Here is a 24,634-nt window from a genome sequence, read left to right as displayed (position 1 = left end):
AAACAGGACTGAGGCTACTTTGTCTCTGTATATGCCTTACTCACATGTTAATGCATGACCTTGTTTCTTATGTCTGAGTTAGAGTGATCATAAATATTTCACAGTATTTGACACATTTCTGTCACCACAATAGTAGTATCATTAACAAAAGTGTGGTGTAATACAAAAAATCACACAAGGACTGATAGAGATCTTAACACATAGAAGGTTTCTGCGCACAGACACACACACACACACACACACACAGACAGACAGACACACACACACACACACACACACACACACACACACACACGCTTGACTTTCTAGATAAAAAGACATCATCAGAATAACAGGCAATCCCTTTTATAATTCAGAGTGACCAGCATTCACATGCAGTACAACAGAAGCAAAACAAAATCAGCAAGAAAAGAGAGATGGGTGTTGGATTATACGAGGGTTCTTCAAAAAGTTTCTGCACTTTTTAAAACTCTATTAATTAAGAATTTCAAAAACTAATTACATCACTTTTCTACAGTCACCTTCCCATGCATTTTGTCCGGTGTCATATCAACTTTTTAATGCCATCAGCAAAAAATATTTTTGGTTGAGCGCGTAGCCACTGATGCACCGCTGCTTTCACATCATCATCACATGAAAATCTTCTTCTTAAAGGTAGAAATCAGATGGCGCTAAATCTGGACTATAAGCTCTCTCAGAGCTCCTCCCTTCCTCACCATTTCCAACCAAAATATAGAAGTGCAAAAACTTTTTAAAGATCCCTCATATTTGCTTACTAACGGTGTCTGTTTACAGATTTGAGTAGTACTTGCAAAAGTATTCTTTGTGCGTCTATTTTGTGCGTCTAAAAATATGCCAAACCCTTCCTATTATTAATAAATAACATTATTATTAACATTTGTACAATTAACAGTGAATAAAAGTGTATGTCAAGTATGTAAAGGTACTGCACTATGAGTAGTGTCATTACTACAATTGTTAATTCACTTGTCTCTTTTTAATACCTTCTGCTCGTCTATGCCTTATTTTGGGTTTTTTTCCACCCATTTTGATATGTACACTTCCCACCTGTTTTGATCTTTGTAACCATTTACCCATCTTTACTCCTCTGTGACTTGTTTCTGTTCATGTATTTAAGCTTGTTTGTTCCTATAGACCAGTGCGAGATAGCCTAGTGTGTTACCAACTGAAAGGTTGCGGGCTTGAATCCCGGCTTTGTCATGCAGCCACTGTTGGGCCCTAAGTCCCTTAACCCTCTCAGCTCCAGGGTCGCCGTGAAACGGCTGTCCCTGCGCTTTGGCCCTCAGTGTCCAAAGAAGCTGGAATATGCGGAAAAAGAATGTTGTTTTACTATACATGTGTATATGTACAGTATATATGATATATAGGGGTATTCCATCTGACCTAAAATGAGGAATTTCTTTGTACTTTTGTCAGTTCAAGAGTTCAAGAGAATTTACAAATCACACATATTGTTAATACATTTCAACTTTTCAGAAAATTGGGTTTGCATTTGAAGTAAATTTATTCAGTGAGTTTTGTTTAATTTGATCTGTAGAACTTAATATTTGTACTATCTATAGGTCTAATCTGAAATAACAGGAAGATTGAGAAAATAGCATTATAATGTTTATGTTTTGCAAAATATATGCCTGTCTGATCTTGCTATAAAGCGCCAACCATAAACACAGGTACTGCATCTTTTGCAGATGTCATGCTTATCTTCACAAGCAATGCAATGAATGAATGCAGTATATGCATAGCAGACAACTTACACATGCATACACATAACATATAGCAGGTATTGTCCAAGCTTAGGAGAGTAAGAGCAGACGCACTTAGCTGGTGGAGAGGAGGCTCGTGTAGTAAGTAAAGAAAAAAGACTGTACAGACGTAAACAGAGTGGTCGTGCTCTGTGCCTTCGGCTCTAGCTGACCACAACAAACAGGTAAAGAATGAAGAAGAGGAAAATGTGTTTAGAAAACTACTGTATGGAAGTTAGATGTTACCTGATGTTAAAGGGGTAGGTTTAGTTACCTTCTGCGGAACAACAAGGACAGAGGGAAACAGGTCTTCTACTGGGGGAACCGAGAAATGGCTCAACTACCAGCACAGGAAGACAGAAAAGGACAGAGGCAGAGAAAATTACAGGAGAAATTCAGGGTCTTGACGTGAAGCATAAAGATAAAAGTGAGGATGGAATAATAGAAGAGTCGGAATGATAATGAGATAAAATAACAATTAGCTGAGATGGCTCTGAGTAAACTGCTGAAGTGGTCATTATAAACTTTACCCTCAGATAAGGTAATCAATGATACAAAGCTAAGCAAACACGAGTCAACTGTACAAAACTGCTTAAAGAAGCAGTCACATCAGAGACTCGCATTTTGTGTCCGACTGAAAAATGGATGTAATTAAATTTGGACAGGGTGACTAGCAAAAAAAATGTCCTTCATTGTGGTGCAGTTAGTAATTTAGCCAATTTGAAGTATATATAACCGGTCCAGATGGGACTGGTTGCAGAATCATGCTTTATCTGCCATGCCAGTAAAGGGGGCAAGAAGAAGCAGATGATTGATGATCTGTTGTTTACAGCGTTTGCTGGCTCCTCTGTTGGCAAACCTCATGTTCTTTGATACTGTGAAACATGCTGCAGTCCAGTTTTCCAGATAATATAGATGTCGGAACGCTTTGTCTTACACCTGGCCAAGGTTGTGACGCGTTCGGGCCTCACAATGGAACCACCCTCATTGAGTAAATTGTCCCAGAAGTGCAGACCCCACGTCAGGCTGCATCAGGTGATGGAATAGGGTGCTGACTCAATTACTGGGGCGGCACGATGATCGCCTCACAGCAAGAAGGTCCTGGGTTTGATTCCCAGGTGGGGGGGTCCAGGTCCTTTCTGTGTGGAGTTCTCCCCGTGTTTGCGTGGGTTTCCTCCGGGTGCTCCGGTTTCCTCCCACGGTCCAAAAACATGCAAGTGAGGTGAATTGGAGATGCTAAATTCCATGACTGTGTTTGACATGGTGTAACGAGTAACTACCATTTCTGTCATGAACGTAACCAAAGTGTATAAAACATGACGTTAAAATCCTAATAAAACTAACAAACAACTATATGTGAGCTCATGTCTGTATGTATAAGTGCATTTTTTTTTCAAGCACATCGGTCTGTCCAATAATGCTGTATGAGCAAGCTGGACATTTCTGTGGTGACTTGTCAAGCACTAAGGGATGTCTTATTTATTCAATGCAAAATGTCAACTGCTAAACTGGAGAGGAAATAAGGTAAAACACCTGATCACAGGCTTATTGGACAATCCCTCTTCAAAACCATGAATACACAGCATCCCCACCCCTAAAAGGATTCCACTTCCAGTGTTCCAATTCATTGTAAATGTGCTCAGTATGGTAGTGGTCAGGGCTCTGTGCAGGCCACTGCTAAGTTCCTTTACACCTGATCAAAACTGACCATGTTTTTATGGACCTTGCTTTGTGCACAGGGGCACAGTCATGCTGAAACAAAAAGGGACTTTCCCAAACTATTGCCACAAAGTTAGAATCATACACTTTATTTTAAATAATACTATACACCTGTTAGCATTTGTGTGGCTTAAACACCTAAAATTCAGTTATTACCAGGGGTACCCACACACTTTTGGCCATACAGTGTTCTAAAAGATAAAGCATATTGCTTGCAAGTACAGTTGTCAGCTGTTAGTGGTAGTGGATATTTTTATCCACTCACCTTCACAAGCGAATGTTAAATGTTTACAAATCACAACAGGAACATAAATCACCTGATGAGCCATGATCCACAATTGCTCAGTTTAAGTGTAGAAAATAATAATTGAGGTTTTTCAGTAAAGTAGTCCCACACTATTACACAACCACTGCCTTGACTGACTGCTGGGTTTTAACGCTCTTACCACAAATTACTGTATTTGCTTTCACCAGACATAATGAGACCCTTGTTGTTCAAAAAAGTGTTGATTGGCTTGTTGGTACAATATTTATCCAGGTCCAGGTGCATTTTTGCAAATGTCAGCATAACACTACTTTTTCCTTTTGATTGTTTTCCTCTTGGTTGCTTTCTTTGCCTAGTTCCATTCATAATGTTGAGTCAAAATATTAACCTTAGCTGAGGCAGAGACTTTTGCACTTATAAACTTTTTTCTGGAATCTTTTTTGACCCTTGGGATAAATTGTGCCTTTATAAATTCTAGTAGGCTAGCCACTTCTGGGGTAGGTAAATCCTCCACTCTGTTGATGCATGCTCAAGTCATTCGGATTGAGTGACGAAACGTATCTCTACAACAAACGGTTGTCCAGATGAACTGATTCAACTTTGTGGATAAATCTTCCACTGTTCTTCATTTAAAGATAATGGCTCTCTCTGGAGTTCAGAGTAAGCATGTAGTATAAGAAATGGCTTTGCTACCCTTCCCAGGTAAATATATATTTAAATAAAAAATTTCAGCTTTTCTGTTATTGTCTTAAAAAATAAGGTGTCTGTTTAGCTAGTATGGTAAAGTATTCACAGTGAACTGTGAACTGGTTGACTAGTCAAGAAGGACATTACTTTTGCACAAAGTATATTAGTGTTTGGTTATTTTGTTCCTTAAATTGATTTATGTATTAGAAAAAGTGTTGGCACTCAGGTGGTGCAGCGGTAAAATACACTAGCACACCAGAGCATGGATTTCGAATACATCGTATCGAATCTCAGCTCTGCCAACCGTCTGGGCTGGGCGGCTACATGAACAACGTTTGCCTGTTGTTCATCCAAGAAGGAGCCGGATAGGGACCTCATAACTGATGCAATTACGACCTCTGCTGGCTGATTGATGCTGTCTGCACAGAGTCGAGGAATAATGCGTTGATCAGGGTGTGTCTCTCCGCCTCGTGCAGGTGAAAAGATACAGTCAGCTACTGCTCACATGTCGGAGGGGGCATGTGTCAGTTCGCTCTCCTCAATCGTGGTGGGGGTCAGCACCAGTAGAGAGGAAGCATAACGCAATTGGGTAAAAATTGGACGCGCTAAAATCGGGAGAAAAAGGGAAAAAAATGCATTGAAAAAAGTGTTATATTTTAACGCAAGCTGTAATCTTATATTTAATTATTTAAAATCATCCAGTGTGACAAAAACAATAACAGAGGCACTAACAATGGGGGCAATTACCTCTTAAAACTCACTGTATTTTGGTTTTCTGTACCACAGTTTTGTCATACCTAGTACCCATCTTACCACAAAAAAGTCACAGCAGACACAAGCAATTTGACAACTTATTATAAGCTAATGTCTGAATGAAAGCAAGCACAGTTTGTAGCTATTTTCACACAACTGAATTATCTACATTTTAGATAGACATTAAGCAGAGAAAGAATTAGGGTAAAAGCAATTAATTTGTATTTATGTGATTTCGCAACTTATAGCAAGTTTCTCTGTAGAATAAAAATTGGTTAGCCTGTTAGCATTGTTAGCCTGACTCTGCACAGGTTGAGCTACGTACCACCAAGGTGTATGTCCACAAGGTCTGAAGTACTAGAGTCTTCCCAGTAGTCTAAAACAAGGACATACTAGTAAGAAAGGCACTTTGTGGGATACACAAATATACACTCAGTGAGCACTTTATTAGGTACATGTATCTGATTTATATGTTCACTGATTATTTATAAGCTACACAGCTGTGACAATGGGACTGAATGAAACACCGGAATTCAATAATCAATGAGTGTGTCTCAAAACTTTTGTCTTGTCCATATTGTGGCGCCGGCGAGCAGGAAGGATAGCCTCAGGGCCACAAGTGAGCTGCCTTTGGCAGTTCATTCAGTGGTTTAGGGACAGACACCCATTCATACACACATACAATCATACAACAGACAAACATATAAGCTACTTACCCAACCCTCACCGCAGCCACCCCACTCCCAACAACGGGATACACGGCTACGGTGAGCTTAGACACCACTGCCGCAAGGCTTTCTGGGTAAAGCCTGTGCCGGGCCCCCAGAGCGACGCTACACTGCCCCCTCCCTAATGGTCAACCGTCCCGGTGACCCACTCACCAGCGTCCACTGGGTGGCTCCATGTCCGGACCGCACCCCATTACACTGCCGAGTCGCTCTTCCACCCACTGCTGGACCGGGCACCCTGCCCCTACAGCCACCTGGGCTAGCGCACTCAGACAGACCGGACATATTGGCCCACTGTACCACCAGAGCCACCCAAATGCCACAATCCCACTTCTGACACCAATGTGGCGCCGGCGAGCAGGAAGGATAGCCTCAGGGCCGCAAGTGAGCTGCCTTTGGCAGTTCATTCAGTGGTTTAGGGACAGACACCCATTCATACACACATACAATCATACAACAGACAAACATATAAGCTACTTACCCAACCCTCACCGCAGCCACCCCACTCCCAACAACGGGATACACGGCTACAGTGAGCTTAGACACCACTGCCGCAAGGCTTTCTGGGTAAAGCCTGTGCCAGGCCCCCAGAGCGACGCTACAATATTGTGCATGTTGTTTATACTGTGTTTTACAAAATCTTTAAACAGTAGTACCAGAAGCTTGTTGATAGCTAAAAAGAACCATGGGGCATTAAAGTATATTTTGGGTTTACTGAAATCATTAAAATCCCAAGACTACTTAAAAAGTGTATGTAAACATTTGACATTAACTCCATCTACACAGATCAGTGTGCTGGTTGCTTCAATGAAAATGACAGTTTATTGTTAATGAAATGTATTTTTAAGTCAGGTGGTTGACAGATACCTGCTTCTCCTCTGAGAGCCTTCTCAACAGCAATGCCCTTCTCTTCCAACTGCTTTTGCTTCACTTCCACTTGCTCCAACTGACGCTGGATTATCTATTAAAAAAATGCCAACGCATATACTCTTCAGCTTATTCCTATTACCAAATCTCTTTAAGTCCATTAGCACACAATAAAGAGCAAATAAACAGAAACTACAGAAAAAATGTAGCAGTAGATCACTGCAGAGACCTGAGTTCGATTCTCCCTAGCCTTTAGATACACTTTTAACCATATCTGAGGGAGTGAAGGCCAAATAGAGATTTAATATGAAGTGAGATCGCTTTAAAAATGTATACTTTTCATTGTCATGTGCTCTATTCAGTTCGATCTGTTTGTTCTCATCTGTTCATCATTTCTTAGTCTAGTGTTCAAACTGTTTTTTTATTTTTTATTTTTTTATTTATATCATACACTTATTAAGCAATTTATAATATACACCTATCTGGCATGTACATTAATTCATATTTTCCCCCCTATTTTATTTATGCATTTTCTCCCAATTTAGCGTAGTCAATTTGTCTTCTGCTTCTGGGGAATCCCTGATTGTAGTCTAGGTGGGTATATTGCTGCTCGCGCCTCCTCTGACCTACGCACAGCCCTTAGGGGAACACTTTTTCACCCATGCATTCCGCACAAGCGCCTCTCTATCTGCTAATCAGGGTCCTTACACAGCGTTTTGAAGACCTCACCCACATAGCCCGGGCATCCCGCCCTAGCAGAAACGTGTCTGCTGCAGGCACTGCCAATTATGCCCGCTTGATGACGCCCAGCCAACCGGTGGCAACGCCGAGTTTCAAACCGAGGAGTTCAGAATCTCGGCGCTGGTGTGCTAGCACCACCTGGGCGCCCTTAATTAATAATTTTATATGTTACATCTACCACATAGATTAATTTTAAGGGTAAACAATTACTATTACTAACAGTAGCCCATATGTTACTCTGTACACTTTGTCACCACCTTGTACTTTGAAAGGGTAAAATCAAAAGAGACCCCATAGGATCCCACTAACCACATGTTATTTGGGTGGCGGACCAATGTTAATACTGCAGTGACACAATTATAATATGTTTTGTATTTTTATAAGTGTAGCAGGTGTAGCAAAGTTGTTGGTATTCTAAAAAACCCTAATTTCAGTAATGTATTCACCCCCCCCCCCCCCCCCCCCCAAAAAAAACCAACAACTTCAAAGTCAGGTTTGAGTCCCCATAAGCCAATTTTACCCACATAAAGAGAGTAAATACATACGGCAACAAATACTACACACACCTGTGCTCGATGCAGCCTCTTTAGCTCCTCTTGCTTGGCCTGTCTGCGTGCAGCTCTTTGGACTCTACGGGTCAGCTTGGCATCAAGGTCCTCCTCAGCTCCTGATTTCTGAAAGAGTGTGGAAGACATGCTTATACTGGATGGGTCTGGGAACACCACCCACACGCCTACCACCTCAGTTGAACACGATGACCTTGGAGTCGCCACCTTGACTGGCCTTCTTGGCTTCTTTCTGCGGTTCTATTGGATAACGGAACCAAAAGTCAGACTGAATGCTACCTGCACAACCAGAGGTAGTAAAATCTAAGCAGGCTGTGTGTAAGTGAACTCTTGGCTCTACCTTTATGGCATAAGTTCTCTTGAATGCCAGTGCGTGAGGCACGTAAACAGACTTAGGAGAAAAAAAGTTGGAATCTGAGTTAATTAGTTATGTCAAAAACAAACAGAACTACAGGCTACTCCCAATCCAACAGGTCACAGCAGAGGAACACAAGCTATTACCAACTAGGAAAGAATCGACACAAAATATCTACTCAACTACAAACAGAACAAAATACTACTAAGTGTATAGTCTAACAGAAAGTCTAAAAATGCACATATTTCCAACACTAAAGAAAAGTGTTCTGCCAGCGCGATGAGATTTATACCTCCCGTAACTCCTCTACTCCATCCTCCTCCTCTTTAATTATTTCTTGCAGAACATCTGACTTGATGAGGTCAGACACCTCCTGACTCAGCTGAAAACATGGTCACATGGCAATTCATCTTTCAGTGTTACAACATTCTCAGTTTCTCTATACTGCTACTACACTTCCTTAAAAGGGCACAGCGTATACTTTTATTTATCATTTTAGCTAGCATTTACAGGTTTACTGCATTTTATAGGAATACAATTACTGTCTCCTTTGGACGATTTATCTGCCCCTTTTTACACCATTGTTTAGCAGAAATGGGGCAGTGGTAGCTGGTACAGTAAACATAAAGTTGCCGGTTCATGACCCACCATCACCAAGTTGCCACTGTTTGGCCTATGAGCAAGGCCCCTACCCTCAACTTCTTGAACTGTATTCAGTCACAAATGTAACTGTAAGTTTAAATCAAGTGTCTACTAAATGCTGTAATGAAAAATGTAACTGTATACATTAAAAACAATTGGAACAGATATTATTAAAGTGTTATTATCTGTTGACAGGAGATCTTTTTTTCCTGCTGATTTAAAAGAAGAAAGCGGCTGACAAATTCATCATTGTTAAACACAGACTACAAGCAGAAACTGTACATGCGTCATTTAGTCTCCTTTCTGTTTCTATAATTACACACATACTTACATCACACACACATTATTCAACATTACATTTAAACTATCACATTTTTCTTAAATGCACTTTTATGTTAACAGAAATTATTAACAAATTTCCTTTAAAATACTTTGCATTCCTATATCCAATGACTATAAAGTATGTATGACTTTATTAGTCAAAAAGAGGTGCTTTAGAAGTATTTTAGTCAGTAAAAACACAAGATTGTCTTGTTGGACAAATCTTATTAAAAGTAAAGTAAAAGTAAAGTAAATCTTATTTGTCACTGACCCACTTACATGTGGACCACTAACAACAACTAATGGGTGTTGGTACAAAATACAGTATAGCTGTACCTAATAGTAATTACTTAGGCCAGGCTCATTGTGTCACAGACATGTAATGTTCATAATCTGATAATACTACATTCATTCATTCACTTATTCATTTATTCACTGTATTTTTACCATTGCTTTATCCTGGTTTGGGTGAGAAAAAGGTAGAAAACACATTGGACAAGTCATCAGTCTATCACAGGGCAGACACACACACACACGCACACTCATACATAGGGACATTTTTAGTAGCTCCAATTAGCCTGACTGCATGTCATTGGACTTGTCAGAAGAAACCAGAGGAGACCCACGCAGACACAGGGAGAGCATGCAATCTTCACACATTAATAATTATGTTTGTGTTTTTAGAATTGTAGATGCTAATTTTCCTTCAAGAAAATTATGAATATAAAGAGAAGAAAATATAACTGAATAAAAGACAAAAGATTACATACACAAAGCAAAGGAAAAAAGTAAAAGAAAAAAACCAAAAAATAGAACAAAAAAATTGAAAATAAGGGAAACATGATGGATAAAATAAATATAAAATTATAAAATATAATGTATAAATAGAAGTGAAAAAAAAAAACAAGAAGAAAGAAGGAGAGAAAAAAGGGAAAGTCAAGGATGAAGGCTGGAGGGTCAGACGGACAGAAGGTAGAAAGGAAGGCAAGAATTGAAATAAGACAAAAAAGAAGTTGGAGAAAGTAAGGAAGGAGAGAGGAGGGAATAAGAGAAAGTAGGAAAATAAAAAGAAAATTAAGGAAAAAAGAGAAAGAAAAAAAGAAAAGGGGGGCAAATAGGAAGTATGAACAACTGAACAAAAATAAAAGGAAAAGATGAGCTGAAGCAAATGTAAGAAAATGAAGACAAGAATGAGGAAAAAGGGTATTTTGTTTTTACCTGAGATCTAAGTGGAGATCTCTCTAGCATGGCACCACAGCACTGCAGGTCTCTGTCTTCAGAGAAGCTCAGGGTTTTCATTGAGGACAGGTCTGAAAAAGAGCAAAAAAATCTGTTGTATTTGTTAAGTGTCTTGCTGCAAGCACACGTTTAGCATTAATGATTCAGTGTGCATCTTTTCTTATTTGTACATAATTGTTCTTTAAACTTACTTGTCTAAGTCCCTCTCACTATGACAGCTACCAACTACCACATGTCCTGTGAGGGCTAGCATATGCTACAAGACATGAATATTTATCCAACAACATTAACTCATAACTTAAAACGTTAATTCCTCCAAGTTGGACATATGTGCTTGGAGAACACCAATGTGTTCTGTATTATTCATTCATTCATTTATTTTATTTGGATTTTGACATCATGTTTTACACACTTTGGTTACATTCATGACAGGACAGGTAGTTTGTATCTCCAATTCACCTCACTTGCATGTCTTTGGACTGTGGGATGAAACTGGAGCTCCCGGAGGATACCCACACAGACATGTGGAGAAAAGGCAAACTCCACACAGAAAGGCCCTGAACGCACCACCTGGGGATCGAACCCAGGACCTGCTTGCTTTGAGGTGACAGTGCTACTCACTGTGTTCTGTATACTTAAGCACATAGAAGGTCAAGACTGGAAAGTGTTGCCTTGATCGACAGGAAAAAGAAGAACGTAATTTCTTTTAAAATTTGTTGTCAGCTGGGCGCTTGGGTGACACAGCTGTAAAGTGCACCAAGAACACTAACCCACTGCTGCTGAGATCTGAGCAACCAGGGTTCAAATATCAGAGGTGCTATCGGCTAGTTGGGCGTCTGCATGGACATGACTGGCTAATGTCTGAGAGGCTGGGGAAGGACTAAAAGTCCCAGTCTAGCCATTGGGACAAGGTGCATGACAAGGTGCACTTGTCATTGTGCTGTCAGTGCTGGTCCCAAACCAAGACAGAAACAGGAGGATTGTGTCAGAAAGGGCATCCAGTGTAAAAACTGGACCAAATGTGGTATGTGGACCAGATCCACTGTGGTGACCCCTATATACGGGAGCAGACTTCTTAGCATTTAAGCTTGTGAGCTTCTAATGATAAAGCAATCGCTACCTGTTGTGCCACATGCAAGTCCTGACAGCAGGTCACTCATCCACTATTTCAACCATATATTTATCTCCTTTAGTTTCTTACCTGTTCTGCTAAGGCAAGATGTTCTCTTCCTGTTCTCAAGGTTCTCAGAGTTTGGCAGAGTGGTGGATACTGATTCCATCTCCCTTTTCTTCTTATCCTTCTTATGCCCGGAAAAGACACTTTTCCACAGGGACTTGTGTCTGGTTGATTCCTGCTGCCTTTCCCCATCCACCCCGAGGCTCTTTTTGCTCTTCTGTGGTGAAAACAATGAGCTATGCTTCGTCTTCCTCTCCTCAGCCAATGGCTCGATCTCTGATTTCCACTGCCTGGCTTCAGTCCTAGCCACCTGCATGGGGGCCTCCGATAGTGTCCTCCTTCCTTCCAGCTCACTCCTGTCTTTTTTGGCATAGTGTGGTGGAGGGGTGGAGGCTTTGCTGAGAAAGCTGGATGTGCTGTGCTTCATGACACTAGGACTGAATGGCAGCTGGGAGGAAGTAGCAGGGCAGGGATGTTCTTTGTCCGCATTGTCTGACAGACCATCGTATAAGACCTCCACCTCATCCGTAGGGAGACTTTGAGCTCTGTTTAGGCCAGACTTTTGTAAATCTCTTTTTAGAAGGACAGCACAGGACCCAGAACTTATCAAAACCTCTCTCTCTTGGAATGCATTTGAAGAGTTCATGTCCTGCCTAGCTACAGGAGGAGTAAAGGGTGGGGTCAAAAGGCCTGACACTCTGTGAGGGGTTTCAGTACTGAAGGATTTGGGAGCCATTGCACTATTCTCTTCTATAACATGACTCTTCATAGTGTTGTCAGGTCTATGTACTTCTGGAGTTTCTGAGCTGCTGCTGTATGGTGTGCCACCTAAGACATGTGTGGTGGCACTTTCAATATCAGGCTGAGAAGACATCTCCGTGCTGCGAGTGCATATGCTCTGAGTTGGTGTACCTGAGGTTTGGCTGCTTAAGTCACTTTTATGAGGAGTGTGTGAAGGTGAGTCAGATGCAGATGTATAGACAGATGGTGTGTGTGTAGCAGAAACATAAAACGTGTCAGCAGTGCAAGAACTTTGTATGGATGTGCTGTCCATCTTCTTTTGTTCATCAACCAAAGGCACTGATGCTAGCCCCAAACTCTTTCTGATCTCTGCACTTTTCAGCCAGAATTCCCCAATAACCTCTGTCCTTTTAGCGGATGGGTCCACTGGTGTCACAGGCAAGTTTGATGTCAGGGTATAGATGGGTATGGAATCTTTCTGAGGTGTGTGTGTGCTTTCTAAGGAAAGAGAACAGTCTCTAAAAGAAGGCTGGGCCTCTATAGGTATAGAGACTTTCTTATCTTCTAGGCCACAAGAACTTTCCAAGAGATGTTTTAGTTCTGGATCATCAGAGTGTTCCACAAAAGATTCTGGGCAAGTAAAAGATACATTTGGTTAGAAGAGAATTAAAAAATCATAAAAATATAACATTGACAATACAGAATACAGAACAAACATCAGTAGTGCCACATCACAGCCAAGAAGCAGATGAGAATAATGTATGGGAATGAACTCAAAGTGAAGATATTGAATTCCAGACAGATTGCAGAACCTTTTGATGAACTAACTGTTCTGGAACAAGAACTTCACAATTCCTAGATTTGATTTTGACTAGTGTTCAATGCTTCTATGCAAAGTTTTTGCCACATTTTAATGTAATTGTTTTTGTATATTTGACAAACATAATTATATCAGATATTTAAACCAAATCTTATATTACACAACCTGATTAAACACAAAATAGTGTTTCTGAATAATCATTTCAGTTATTAAAATAAACAATGTTACACAAGACCAACCAGCCCTATGAGTACTTTGTAATTGCCTTCATATTTACTTAATCAACCAATGAACTAAATTTAATTTACTACTGAGTTCAATTTGACTAGACACAACTAGGCTTAATCACTACCCTGCAATGTTATATATCGGCAGTATTTAAAAGAACACAAAACAGGTTGTGCAGGAAGTTGGACATGCTTTTTCTAATTCACCAAAAGAAACTTGGTGTATTTATGTGCTGAATTGTATATAAATTGCACTATCTGTGGTTTGTTAGCACTATTACTTAATTACAGGAATTAGAGGTTCTAAATCTGTCCTTGCAAAAGTAGACAGTTTCTCTATTCCCATTGACAACACTCTTGTTTCCCCCTCCCTTCAGGTAAAGAGTCTGGGTGTCGTCCTTGATAGCACTTTGTCTTTCCAAACTCACATAAATAACATCACTCGGTCTGCATACTTTTATATTCGTCATATTAACCGTCTCCGTCCCTCCCTCACTCCTGACAATACTGCCATTCTGGTCCACTCCCTGGTCACATCCCATTTGGACTACTGCAATTCTCTTCTGTTTGGTCTCCCCCTCAAGTCCCTCCATAAGCTACAACTAGTTCAGAATGCTGCTCCCCGTATCATTTCTAGAACCCCATCCATTCATCACATCACCCCCGTTCTTCAACAGCTCCACTGGCTCCCTGTTAAATTTCACATTGACTATAAACTTATACTGCTCACTTTTAAGGCTATCAATCACCTTGCTCCTCCATATCTCACCAAGCTCCTTCACATAAATAGACCCAGCCGGACCCTTAGATCTTCCTTATCCATTAGTCTTACTGTCCCTCCAGCCCGTTTGACTACCATGGGGTCTAGAACTTTTAGCCGTTCGGCCCCCCGTCTCTGGAACTCCCTCCCACCAGACATTCGTAATATTGACTCTCTAGATATTTTTAAATCACGCCTCAAAACTCACCTGTTTAGGACAGCATATAGTCTTTAGCCTGTTCTCTTGACTATATATATTTTTTAAATTCTTTCCCTGTTTTTATTGCTGTTTTATGCTGTTTGTATGTTTATTCTTTTATGTACGGTGTCCTTGAGAGTCCTGAAAGGCGCCTATAAATAAAATTTATTATTATTTATTATTATTATTCTTACTGTCAGGGGAAAAAGTTTTTTCCTTCTCCTGAAAAGTTGGAGTTTTGGAGATACATGTTTTTCATCGGACAGCGACCATATGCTAAAATGTGTGACCAAGCAGCACAATTCCCTGCAATCAAAATATATTTTAAAGAAGATATGATTTCAAAATATGTCAGTCTATTACAAAGTTACAAAGCCATTTGGGATGTTAGCAAACCACAGTGAGAGCTACTGTCTCCAGAGGGAAAAAAAAATGAAACGGTGGTAAATCTTCCCTTATGTAGCCAGCCTACCAAAATCCCTCCAAGAGTGCATGAATAGATCATCCAGGATGTCACACAAGATAAACATTTAATAGACATGGGTCCCGTTAAATCTGGTGTAAAGTTAAAACAGCAGTCCACAGTATTACCTTTATATCAACAGTTAAACATGGTGGTGGTGTTGTAGGGCAGGGTTTTTCAAATCTTTATATCAAGCAACACACTGATGATTTTTTAAGTAAACCAGGCAACATAAACAATGCATCTGAACTCTCTGTGTTCTGCTCTGTACAATCTGGTCCCACTGGGGTTTACAAGATGTAAACATAAAGCCTTTACAAGGAGACATTAGCATACAATTTTATTTAAATATTATTGTTTTTCTCTGTGACCTATTTTTTTTGGGTCGCAGTTGACCCAGTTAAAAAACCCTGGTGAAGACGATTGCTTTGCTGCTTTTGGCCTGACCACCTTATCTGAAGCTCAGGGGCAATTAAATTATGCAATAACACAACTATCCAAATCACAAGAGGAAGGCTATCTTTAAATAATTTAAAAGAAGCGAAATGAAGGTTCTGGAGCAGCCTAGTCAAGGTCTTGACTTGAACCATATTGACATGGCTGGATCTTAAATAGTCAGTTCATTCAGTTCAAGGATCTCAATCATATAAAATACTAATCTCCAGTTATCTAAATTGTTGATTTCAGTTGTTATTGATAAAAGCTGCAAATAACAGTTGTTACGCTGAGGGGAATTGCATAACACTTTTCCTTCAACTAATAAAGTTTTAATTAATGTGTTGTGTTTCATGTTCTCCCTGTCCTCTATTAAATATTAGAGGGGGGTCTGAAAACATCAATATGTGTATGTATGTGTGTGTAATTCAAAAATTTGAATCGGGGTGTCCCAATACTTTTGTCCATAAATTGTCTGTTTAAGTATCTGTCAATTAAGTATCTGTTGAAAACTGCATGTAAATAACTATTAAAGCCCTGAATTTTTTTATCAAAATGTGCCCAAAATGTGAGTTTTGGGGGAAAAACAACATTGTTTCTTAAAATCTTTCCACAGTAGAAACATTTTTGTCAAACATGCATATTGTGAGAAGCAAGAGATGGTATGCACATTATTCTTTTCAAAGCATAAAAGTAAAAAAATTAAACCACAATATAAGGAAACCTTTCATGCTTGGGAACATGAACATCTGAAGTGATGACTTTAAAGTGAAATAAAAAAACTTAAAATGATATCAGGGAGCAGTGCTACCTTTAATCCCACCTGCCTCTTCTTCATGTATCCACACCCCTAATAGCAGCTCCTTGTCCCAAGGGCTGTATTCGCCCTCTAGTTACACACATTTAAATAGTTAGATGCAAACACACACACACACACACACACACACAAGATTGTGTAACACTCATCCAGACATCCAGACATGTGTATGACACACGTCAGTGTGTACACAAATATATTAAAGAGAGAAAGTATAAAACTAAAACCAGAGATAGTTACAGCATCTACTTGGTGGCTTTGGTTGAAACTAATCTTGCACAATTAACAAACTGTGTACACTGTACTGTTTCACACAGTAATCACTGAAACAACTAGAACACATCCAAAGAGATGCAAAACCTTCCTACCATCACTGGATTCCAATTCCTCCTCCTCATCTCCAGAAACGTCCTGTTTTTCTTCTTCTATTCCTTGCTTTTTCTCATCATCTTCCTCGACTTTAGTAACGTCCTTTTTTTCCTCTTCTATTCCTTGCTTTTTCTCATCATCTTCCTCGACTTTAGTAACGTCCTTTTTTTCCTCTTCTATTCCTTGCTTTTTCTCATCATCTTCCTCGACTCTAGTAACATCCTGTTTTTCCTCCTCCTCCTCCTTTTCATTTAGATCTTCCCTGCAGTTCAGCTCACTCACACCAGAAATTTCAGCCTGTGGCTCCTCTTCATCTTCTTCTAGTTCTGATTCTGAACTACTTAAAAAAGGCAAGAGGAAAAGAAAGAGAAAGACAGAGAGAGAAAGAGAGAGAGAGAGAGAGAGAGAGAGAGAGAGAGAGAGAGAGAGAGAGAGAGAGAGAGAGAGAAATGGAGAGTGGGACAGTCAAAATTACTTTCATAAGCGTGAAACAAGAACATTTCTTTGTATCAGTCAAAGACAAGGCACATGAAGGCAGTTTATTTTACAAAACACTTAATATGCATAAATACAAGTTGGGACGGTAAATTACATTAGGTAAATAAGGTATGACCTTTAGACACTCAGGTGGCACAGCAGTATAGAATGCCATCGACACTTCATCATTGGTAGTGCTAGTCCACAACCGCTCAGACCTGGCGATCCAGGGATCCAGGGTTTAAATCTAAGTGGTTCTATCGGAGCAGCAGGTTGGACATCTCTCTGAATCTGGAATCCCATGTTCTTGTTCTCAATACACATTGGGACTTGTTTTTTAAGTGTTCACAGGTTACTTGGGGAACTGCGCTTTCCTCCCACCTCCATATGTTTGGACAGGTTACTATATAAATGTCTCTGTATGTAAATTACTCATTACTCAGTGAGTGAGTAAGTGACAAACATGTGATGTGTGATAAATTATACTTTTTTTAAATCCAGGTGACTGGTTTCCTTCCAAAAAGATGCATTGGTTGCATTGGTTATTTTAAATGTTTTCTATTTGGCTGTTGTTTACTTCAAGACAATAAACTACATTTTAAAAATAAATAAAAAGTACAATTGTAATTATAGGTTTACCATAGAACACTAAAATCTCACAATGTTTTATACTTTTAAAAAATCAAAGAACATTTGCCTCCCAATTTATTTGTTTTTGATTTCCCTTCTTAACAAATTTTTACCTTAATGTGGGAGTATAAGTACTTGCAAAATTATGCCTCTAAAAGTCAAACCAGACATCACAGATTTTGAAATATAGATCATGCAGCATCACTAGGCAGATCAACATGCATAGACATGGCATTAATTCCTGACTGATACAGCAGAAAAGTAAACTTCTGCCCATGGCTGGCTTTGGCCTCACCAGGGACTAAATTTGCAATGGTATGGTGAATGATTTTCTTTTGCACCACATTAGAGCTCACTTAAAAAAAAAACCTTTATACACCGATCAGAACATTATGACCACCTTTCTAATATTGTGTATTCTGACACCTTTCTATCAGAACCAGCATTAAGTTCTTTAGCAATTTGAGCTACAGTAGCTCGTCTGTTGGATCGGACCACATGGGCCAGCCTTCACTCCCCACGTGCATCAATAAGACTTGGCTACCTGTGACCCTGTCACCAGTTTACCACTGTTCCTTCCTTGGACCGCTTTTGTTAGATACTGACCACTGCAGACCAAGAACACCCCACAAGAGCTGCAGTTTTGTAGATGCTCTGACCCAGTTGTCTATCCATCACAATTTGGCCTCAAATCCTTACGGTTGCCCATTTTACCTGCTTCTAACACATCAACTTTGAGGATAAAATGTTCACTTGCTGCCTAATATATCCCACCCACTAACAGGTGCCGTGATGATGAGATAATCAGTGTTATTCACCTCACCTGTCAGTGGTCATAATGTTATGCCTGTATATATTTGACTTGTACACATGACAACAGACAAAAAATATATGTGAGTATGTGTGATACCTGGACTGTTCCTCAGCTCCTTTCTCCTGAAGGCTCTGACTAAGGTTATGCTGAGCAAGAGTCTCCTCAGGTACCTCCAGCAGTGGGCTGCCCAGCTCCTGCAAGCACGGTTTGTAGTTTTCCAATGCAATGCGCTCAGGAGTGCCACCCAGCTGCTTCGCCAGTCCATATGGCACGTCTGGAGGTGTGCTGGGGGATTGGTCACCAGGAGGAGGAACCACTTCCACAGTTATAGTGGATGAGATAGACAGGTGAGCGGAAGAAGGGTCAGGTGATGCCTGCTGCAGTGAGCCAAAGCATTAAAATAGAGATAACCACATTTTACTGTGAACACATTGTTTTAACAGTTCTGTTTTATTTTCTTCTTTAGATATTGTCATGCAATTTAATAGAGTAATATAATAAAATTTTGACGAAAGTACCTTTACAAATACTTTTTAGACAGGAAGGTAAATGGCAAAGGTAACAGTTAAATTCAGATAAATGTGCATTTATTTAAAGAAAAATCATCTTTGTGACCCATCATATAAGCAGTATTTGCAGCAATTGGGTTGATGAAGATGAACTATATAAAAATGTAAATACATTTTAAAATATAGACCAGGATTTTAAATGTAGGTCCTGCAAAACCACAGAATTATTAGCACAGTGTCAGTGCTGAACCTGTGAAGGATGCGATGCTGTGATTGGAGCTGGTGTCTTCCTCTGAGTCATCACGGCCAGTCTGTAGCTGTAGTGCTGCTTACAGTAGAATTTCCCTACCCAAACAAAAAGAATATAGAGAATTAAGTCTTTGATACTGAGTGCAAGAAAGCTGTATTTAAATTGCTGACAAATGGCTGCCCATACCCCCTCTTTTTAAACTTTCAAATCCCAGAACCCATGTGACCAGAGAGAATCTATTAGCTGAACATTTTTTGTAGTCTGTCAAGCTTTATCCTTAAAAAATTTATCTAAATAACTTGTTGCCAAGGGCTGGAGAGTGCATTTATAAAAGTGTTACTTGTGACCAACAGTACACTCTCTGTTCTTTCTAAAATGTTAGATCTTAGGACTAACGAATAAAAACAACAGAGCAATTTGTCTAAAAGGAACGAGCTTTGCCCCAAGCTACTACACCCAAAGACATACAATGCCTTAACTATTGAGCAAAAAGTGTTAAGTGACCATTAATATGTCCATAAATATGTTCATTAGAATAATTTACACACACACACACACACATACACACATACACACACACACACACACACACACACACACACACACACACACACACACACACACACACACACACACACACACACATACACACACAAACTGCTTAAAAAGACTGTTGTCAGTAAACTGGGCTCAGTAGTTTTAAAAGATGACACAATATCTTTTCAACAAGCCTATCTGTCATTTCTTCTGTCCTCCTTGGGCTGCCCTGGTCAACTGTAGTGGAAAAGTTTAGAGACAGCAGCATAAAATAATATGGCCACATCTAGTGTATTAAAATAATTTGTTCCCAGGTACAACATAGTCATCTTCTACACTTCATGCATCAAGTATGTTCTACACTATCTTCTGGAAAGCTTCTGATTGGGAATGGTTAAATGTTTTTTGCATGATAGCAATGCCAAGCACATTGCTAATGCAGTGAAATCATATTAGAGAGAAAGATAGCTGATAAAACACTGACAGTCATGAAATGACCACCACACACTCACACACACACACACACACACACACACACACACACACACACACACACACACACACACACACACACACACACACACACACACACACACACATATATATATATATATATATATATATATATATATATATATATATATACCTATCAGTCATAACATTAAAACCACCTCCTTGTTTCTACACTCACTGTCCATTTTATCAGCTTCACTTACCATATAGAAGCACTTTGAAGTTCTACAGTTACTGACTGTAGTCCATCTGTTTCTCTACATACCTTTTAAGCCTGCTTCCACCCTGTTCTTCAATGGTCAGGACTCTCACAAGACCACCACAGAGCAGGTATTATTTAGGTGGTGGATGATCCTCCGCACTGCAGTGGCAATGACATGGTGGTGGTGTGTTAGTGTGTGTTGTGCTGAGTGGATCAGGCACGGCAATGCTGATGGAGTTTTTAAACACCTCACTATCACTGCTGGACTGAGAATAGTCCACCATAGTCCAACCAAAAATATCCAGCCAACAGCGCCCCATGGGCAGGGTCCTGTGACCACTGATTAAGGTCTAGAAGATGACCACTCAAACTCAAACAGCAGCAATAGATCGTCTCTGACTTTACATCTACAAGGTGGACCAACAAGGTAGGAGTATCTAATAAAGTGGACAGTGAGTGGACACAGTATTTAAAAAAATGCCAGCAGCGCTGCTGTGTCTGATCCACTCATACCAGCACAACACACACTAACACACCACCACCATGTCAGTGTCCCTGCAGTGCTGAGAATCATCCACCACCTAAATAATACCTGCTCTGTGGTGGTCCTGTGGGGGTCCTGACCATTGAAGAACAGCATGAAAGGGGGCTAAAAAGCATGCAGAGGAACAGATGGACTACAGTCATACAGTAATTGTAGAACTACAAAGTGCTTCTATATGAGCTGATAAAATGGACAGTGAATGGCTGATCAGTGTATCTTTATCACATACACACCTTGTTGCTCATCGTAGGCATAATTGGAGAGGTGTAGTGTAGAGCTACAGTGGCCACACTGGAAACAGCTTCTGTGAAAGAACTTGCCCTCAGCGCTCAGTCTCTCCATTATATAGACCCGACGGGTGCAGAAATGACAGATGTCACTGCCGCCGACGCTCACTGGAAATTCCTTTCGCTGAGAGCCCTACATGTCAGTGGTTAAGAAACATTGGAACATTGATTAAGATTAGGTATGTAGCATTTGAGTCTGCTGAGCCAAAATATACAACACATTGTATTGTTATTGTGTTATTGTTATCAAAAGTTTTATGAAGTTTAACTGCCTTAACAGCACCCACTGCATGAAACAGTGGTACCTCTGCCAAAGTAAAAAAAGACCCAAACTGGCAACCTATACTAAAATGTTTCTTATATTTGTCAGATGTACTCCTAAAATATAACCAACAATATAAACCAGTGCTCAGTCTAAAACTGTTTCCTAGTGGTTAAATTAGGCTTACATTATTATTAAAAAATGTCCATTTGGGTTAAGTTAGCAGATCAGGTAAGTCTTGAATAAAGAGTAAAGGAAGATTTTCTTGTGCAAAAGTGTTCAATGCAAGACACACAAAGACATACATACACACACAAGGTTAGTAACACTGGAGTATTAGCGAAGCTTTAAGCTTTGGTAACTGCTCTGGTAACTGACAACAACCCAAGGGTATGTAAACTGGTGTACAATAAACACATACATATAAACATAGGGACACACCCATAGACTCACATAGGCACACATAAGGTTAGTCAAACTGGTGTACTACTGGAGCTTTGGTAACTCTTTCATATACACACATGGCAACACACATACTGGTGTACTAGTAAGGCTCTGTTAGCTGCTTGACATACACACTGGGGTATGCACACACACACACACACACACACGGTAGGTCAAGCTGGTGTACTAGTACTAAGATTGGGTAAATGGTTTAGACACACACCAGGTGTTAGGTACATTCAGCTGACAGCTCTAAAGAGCTTACCAGTTCCTTTCTGTCAAGAAGGGGCTTGGAGTGTGCATGCTGACTCTGAAGCTGACTGGCTATCTGTTCAGCCAGTGAGCTTACTCCCCCTGTGTACATCTTAATGTACTTCTACCAATAAGACATGCAAACAGAGAAAACTGAAATAAAAATGAGACATGGCAAATTGTGACATAAAAAAACATGACATGCTTTTCTTACTCCCTGCCATTCTGATGCCTACGAGTCCCTGTTTCTATCCCGGGCACTCTAAGCACTTGCTTCCTTTTGATTGAGTGCTGACTATAGACACTGTACACATACACAAGTCAACATATTCACAGATCATTTAAAAGGGGTTCAGAGTGAACATACTGTAAGTTCTGGTTAGATGATACCAAATTTACCAAAACCATATACAATAATACACTCTTAATTTGCAGTGTGTATGTGAAAATTTGTTTTTATTTAGTCAGAAAAGCATATGTGAGTTCAAACTGTGATGTTGAATGAAAAGGCATGGTTTACAGAGTTATGAATCTTTTCAAATGTGTTTATAAGGGCTGAGGTCAGGGCTTGTGCAGGCCACTGAAGTTCATCCACGGCAAACTCATCAAACCATTTATTTTAAACCATTTTCTTGTACATGGGATTTACATTCATTCTAAAGAAGCAATTAATTTAAAACATATCATTCATTTTATACACCTGCTCACAATGTGTGTGGCTGAAACACCTCAGCACACTACTGTTGGCCATATAGTGTAGTACAGGTAATTACAAAGAGTCTGAACAGAAGCTTAAAGATCAACAAGAAAGATGTGTAGTACCATTCTGAGGAGGGTAAATTATAAGTACAGCAAAGTCACAAAGAAGAGAATATGTTAAATTCAACTAAGATAACATCTGAAAATTGAAGGAATTCTAAATGAAGTGGCTAATGACACACCCACAAATTACTTTAATTGTATCAACGCAAGCAGTAAATGGTATACTGATATTTAAATTACCACCACTCCTGGTTAGGGTTGTGATGGGTCTGGTATCCGCAAAAACACTGGGTGCAAGGCAGAACAGGGAGCCAATCCACTGCAGGGCTTTGGCCACCCCCCGAGACATAGCCAATTGCTTCTGGGTAGGTGCCTGGCCATGGCCAATAGCACCTGGATCTCAGCAGTGGTGGGCTAGCGCAATAAACCACTCTTAAAAAGCCTTAAGTACTCCAGATTTTGTGATGAAATGTCAATTCAGACATTTCACTGAATTGACACTTAGTGCAGGGTGTATTTCTGCCTTGTATTCCAACACTGGTATGAAGTGGTGACTATAGATGAATAAAGAAATTTCTTCCTTGACAAACTTCCCTCTGCTGTGTTTTTTGCTTCCCTCAATGTTTCTTTGCCACTCTCACTCCTGGCTTGCTCACTGGTGGGCAAAGTCACTGGTGGTCTGGAAAGCTTGTTGAAGGGGTAAAGGAGTCGTATTTTGTGAGGTTCCAGTTCACTCATTAGTAACTCATACAATCATTCTTTTTTGTGAAAATTATCAGTTAAACATTCTGAATCACATGCATACTGCCTTGGTGTCGGTAATAGCAAACACACATAGTCCATAAATAGGCGCACACACACACACAAATGCAATACACACCACACTAATGCATATGCACACACACACACACACATTGCCACACACACATACTTAATGTAATAGATATACAAACCTTTTAAACAAATCAATCAATATTAATGAAATAATATAGTGCTTTTAATATGTGGATAGTCTATCCACATCCAACTAAACACACTGATATAAAATTGACCGGACAGATAATAAATACCTGGAGTTTCAGGAATCAATGCACACAATTAGAAACGTGCCTTGAGTTTTTATTTATTTACTCATTTATTTGCTCATTTAAAGGAAGCCTGATTAAATATTTTGGTGAGAACTGCACATAATCAACCTCCATCTAACACAATATACAATATTAATGTTTTACCTGATTATGCTTTTTCATTGTTTACATATATATGAATTCCTAATTAATGCAAAAACACCTGATTTGAATCTTTCCATAGCAAAAAAAAAGGTAAATAAATAACCGGTAATGGTATAATTGCAGAAAGGGTAAGCAAAAGACTAATTTCAAAATTAAAATCAACTTCTGTAATCAATATAACCACAGAGGCCTGTGGGAAACTTTAAGAAAACTTGTTGTACTTTGGGAAATCCATTGCCTGTATACACTGTTTGTCAACACATGC

At 39.7% G+C, this 24,634-nt stretch overlaps 1 protein-coding gene across 10 annotated transcripts in view; it reads right to left on the bottom strand.

The window, feature by feature from the left end:
* The window catches only part of mical3b (microtubule associated monooxygenase, calponin and LIM domain containing 3b), a 54,120-nt gene that overhangs the window by 4,754 nt on the left and 24,732 nt on the right, over positions 1–24,634 (bottom strand). The window contains exons 17-29 of one of the 10 annotated variants that reach the window (XM_062994765.1): positions 22,389–22,499; positions 21,364–21,550; positions 19,335–19,429; positions 18,672–18,952; positions 16,654–16,994; positions 16,280–16,357; positions 11,848–13,194; positions 10,626–10,717; positions 8,090–8,197; positions 6,783–6,876; positions 5,513–5,563; positions 2,038–2,103; positions 1,839–1,931 (exon numbers count right to left, since the gene is read on the bottom strand). In XM_062994765.1, the coding sequence (XP_062850835.1) occupies positions 1,839–1,931; positions 2,038–2,103; positions 5,513–5,563; positions 6,783–6,876; positions 8,090–8,197; positions 10,626–10,717; positions 11,848–13,194; positions 16,280–16,357; positions 16,654–16,994; positions 18,672–18,952; positions 19,335–19,429; positions 21,364–21,550; positions 22,389–22,499 (2,944 nt within the window). Of the gene's footprint in view, positions 1–1,838; positions 1,932–2,037; positions 2,104–5,512; positions 5,564–6,782; positions 6,877–8,089; positions 8,330–8,429; positions 8,481–10,625; positions 10,718–11,847; positions 13,195–16,279; positions 16,358–16,653; positions 16,995–18,671; positions 18,953–19,334; positions 19,430–21,363; positions 21,551–22,388; positions 22,500–24,634 lie in introns of all 10 variants that reach the window. The other 9 variants (XM_062994782.1, XM_062994772.1, XM_062994818.1 and 6 more) reach the window with 9 other exon arrangements.

The sequence above is a fragment of the Trichomycterus rosablanca genome, chromosome 1 (genome assembly GCF_030014385.1).
Source record: "Trichomycterus rosablanca isolate fTriRos1 chromosome 1, fTriRos1.hap1, whole genome shotgun sequence".
Taxonomy (NCBI): domain Eukaryota; kingdom Metazoa; phylum Chordata; class Actinopteri; order Siluriformes; family Trichomycteridae; genus Trichomycterus; species Trichomycterus rosablanca.
This window is presented reverse-complemented; position numbering and strand designations above follow the sequence as displayed.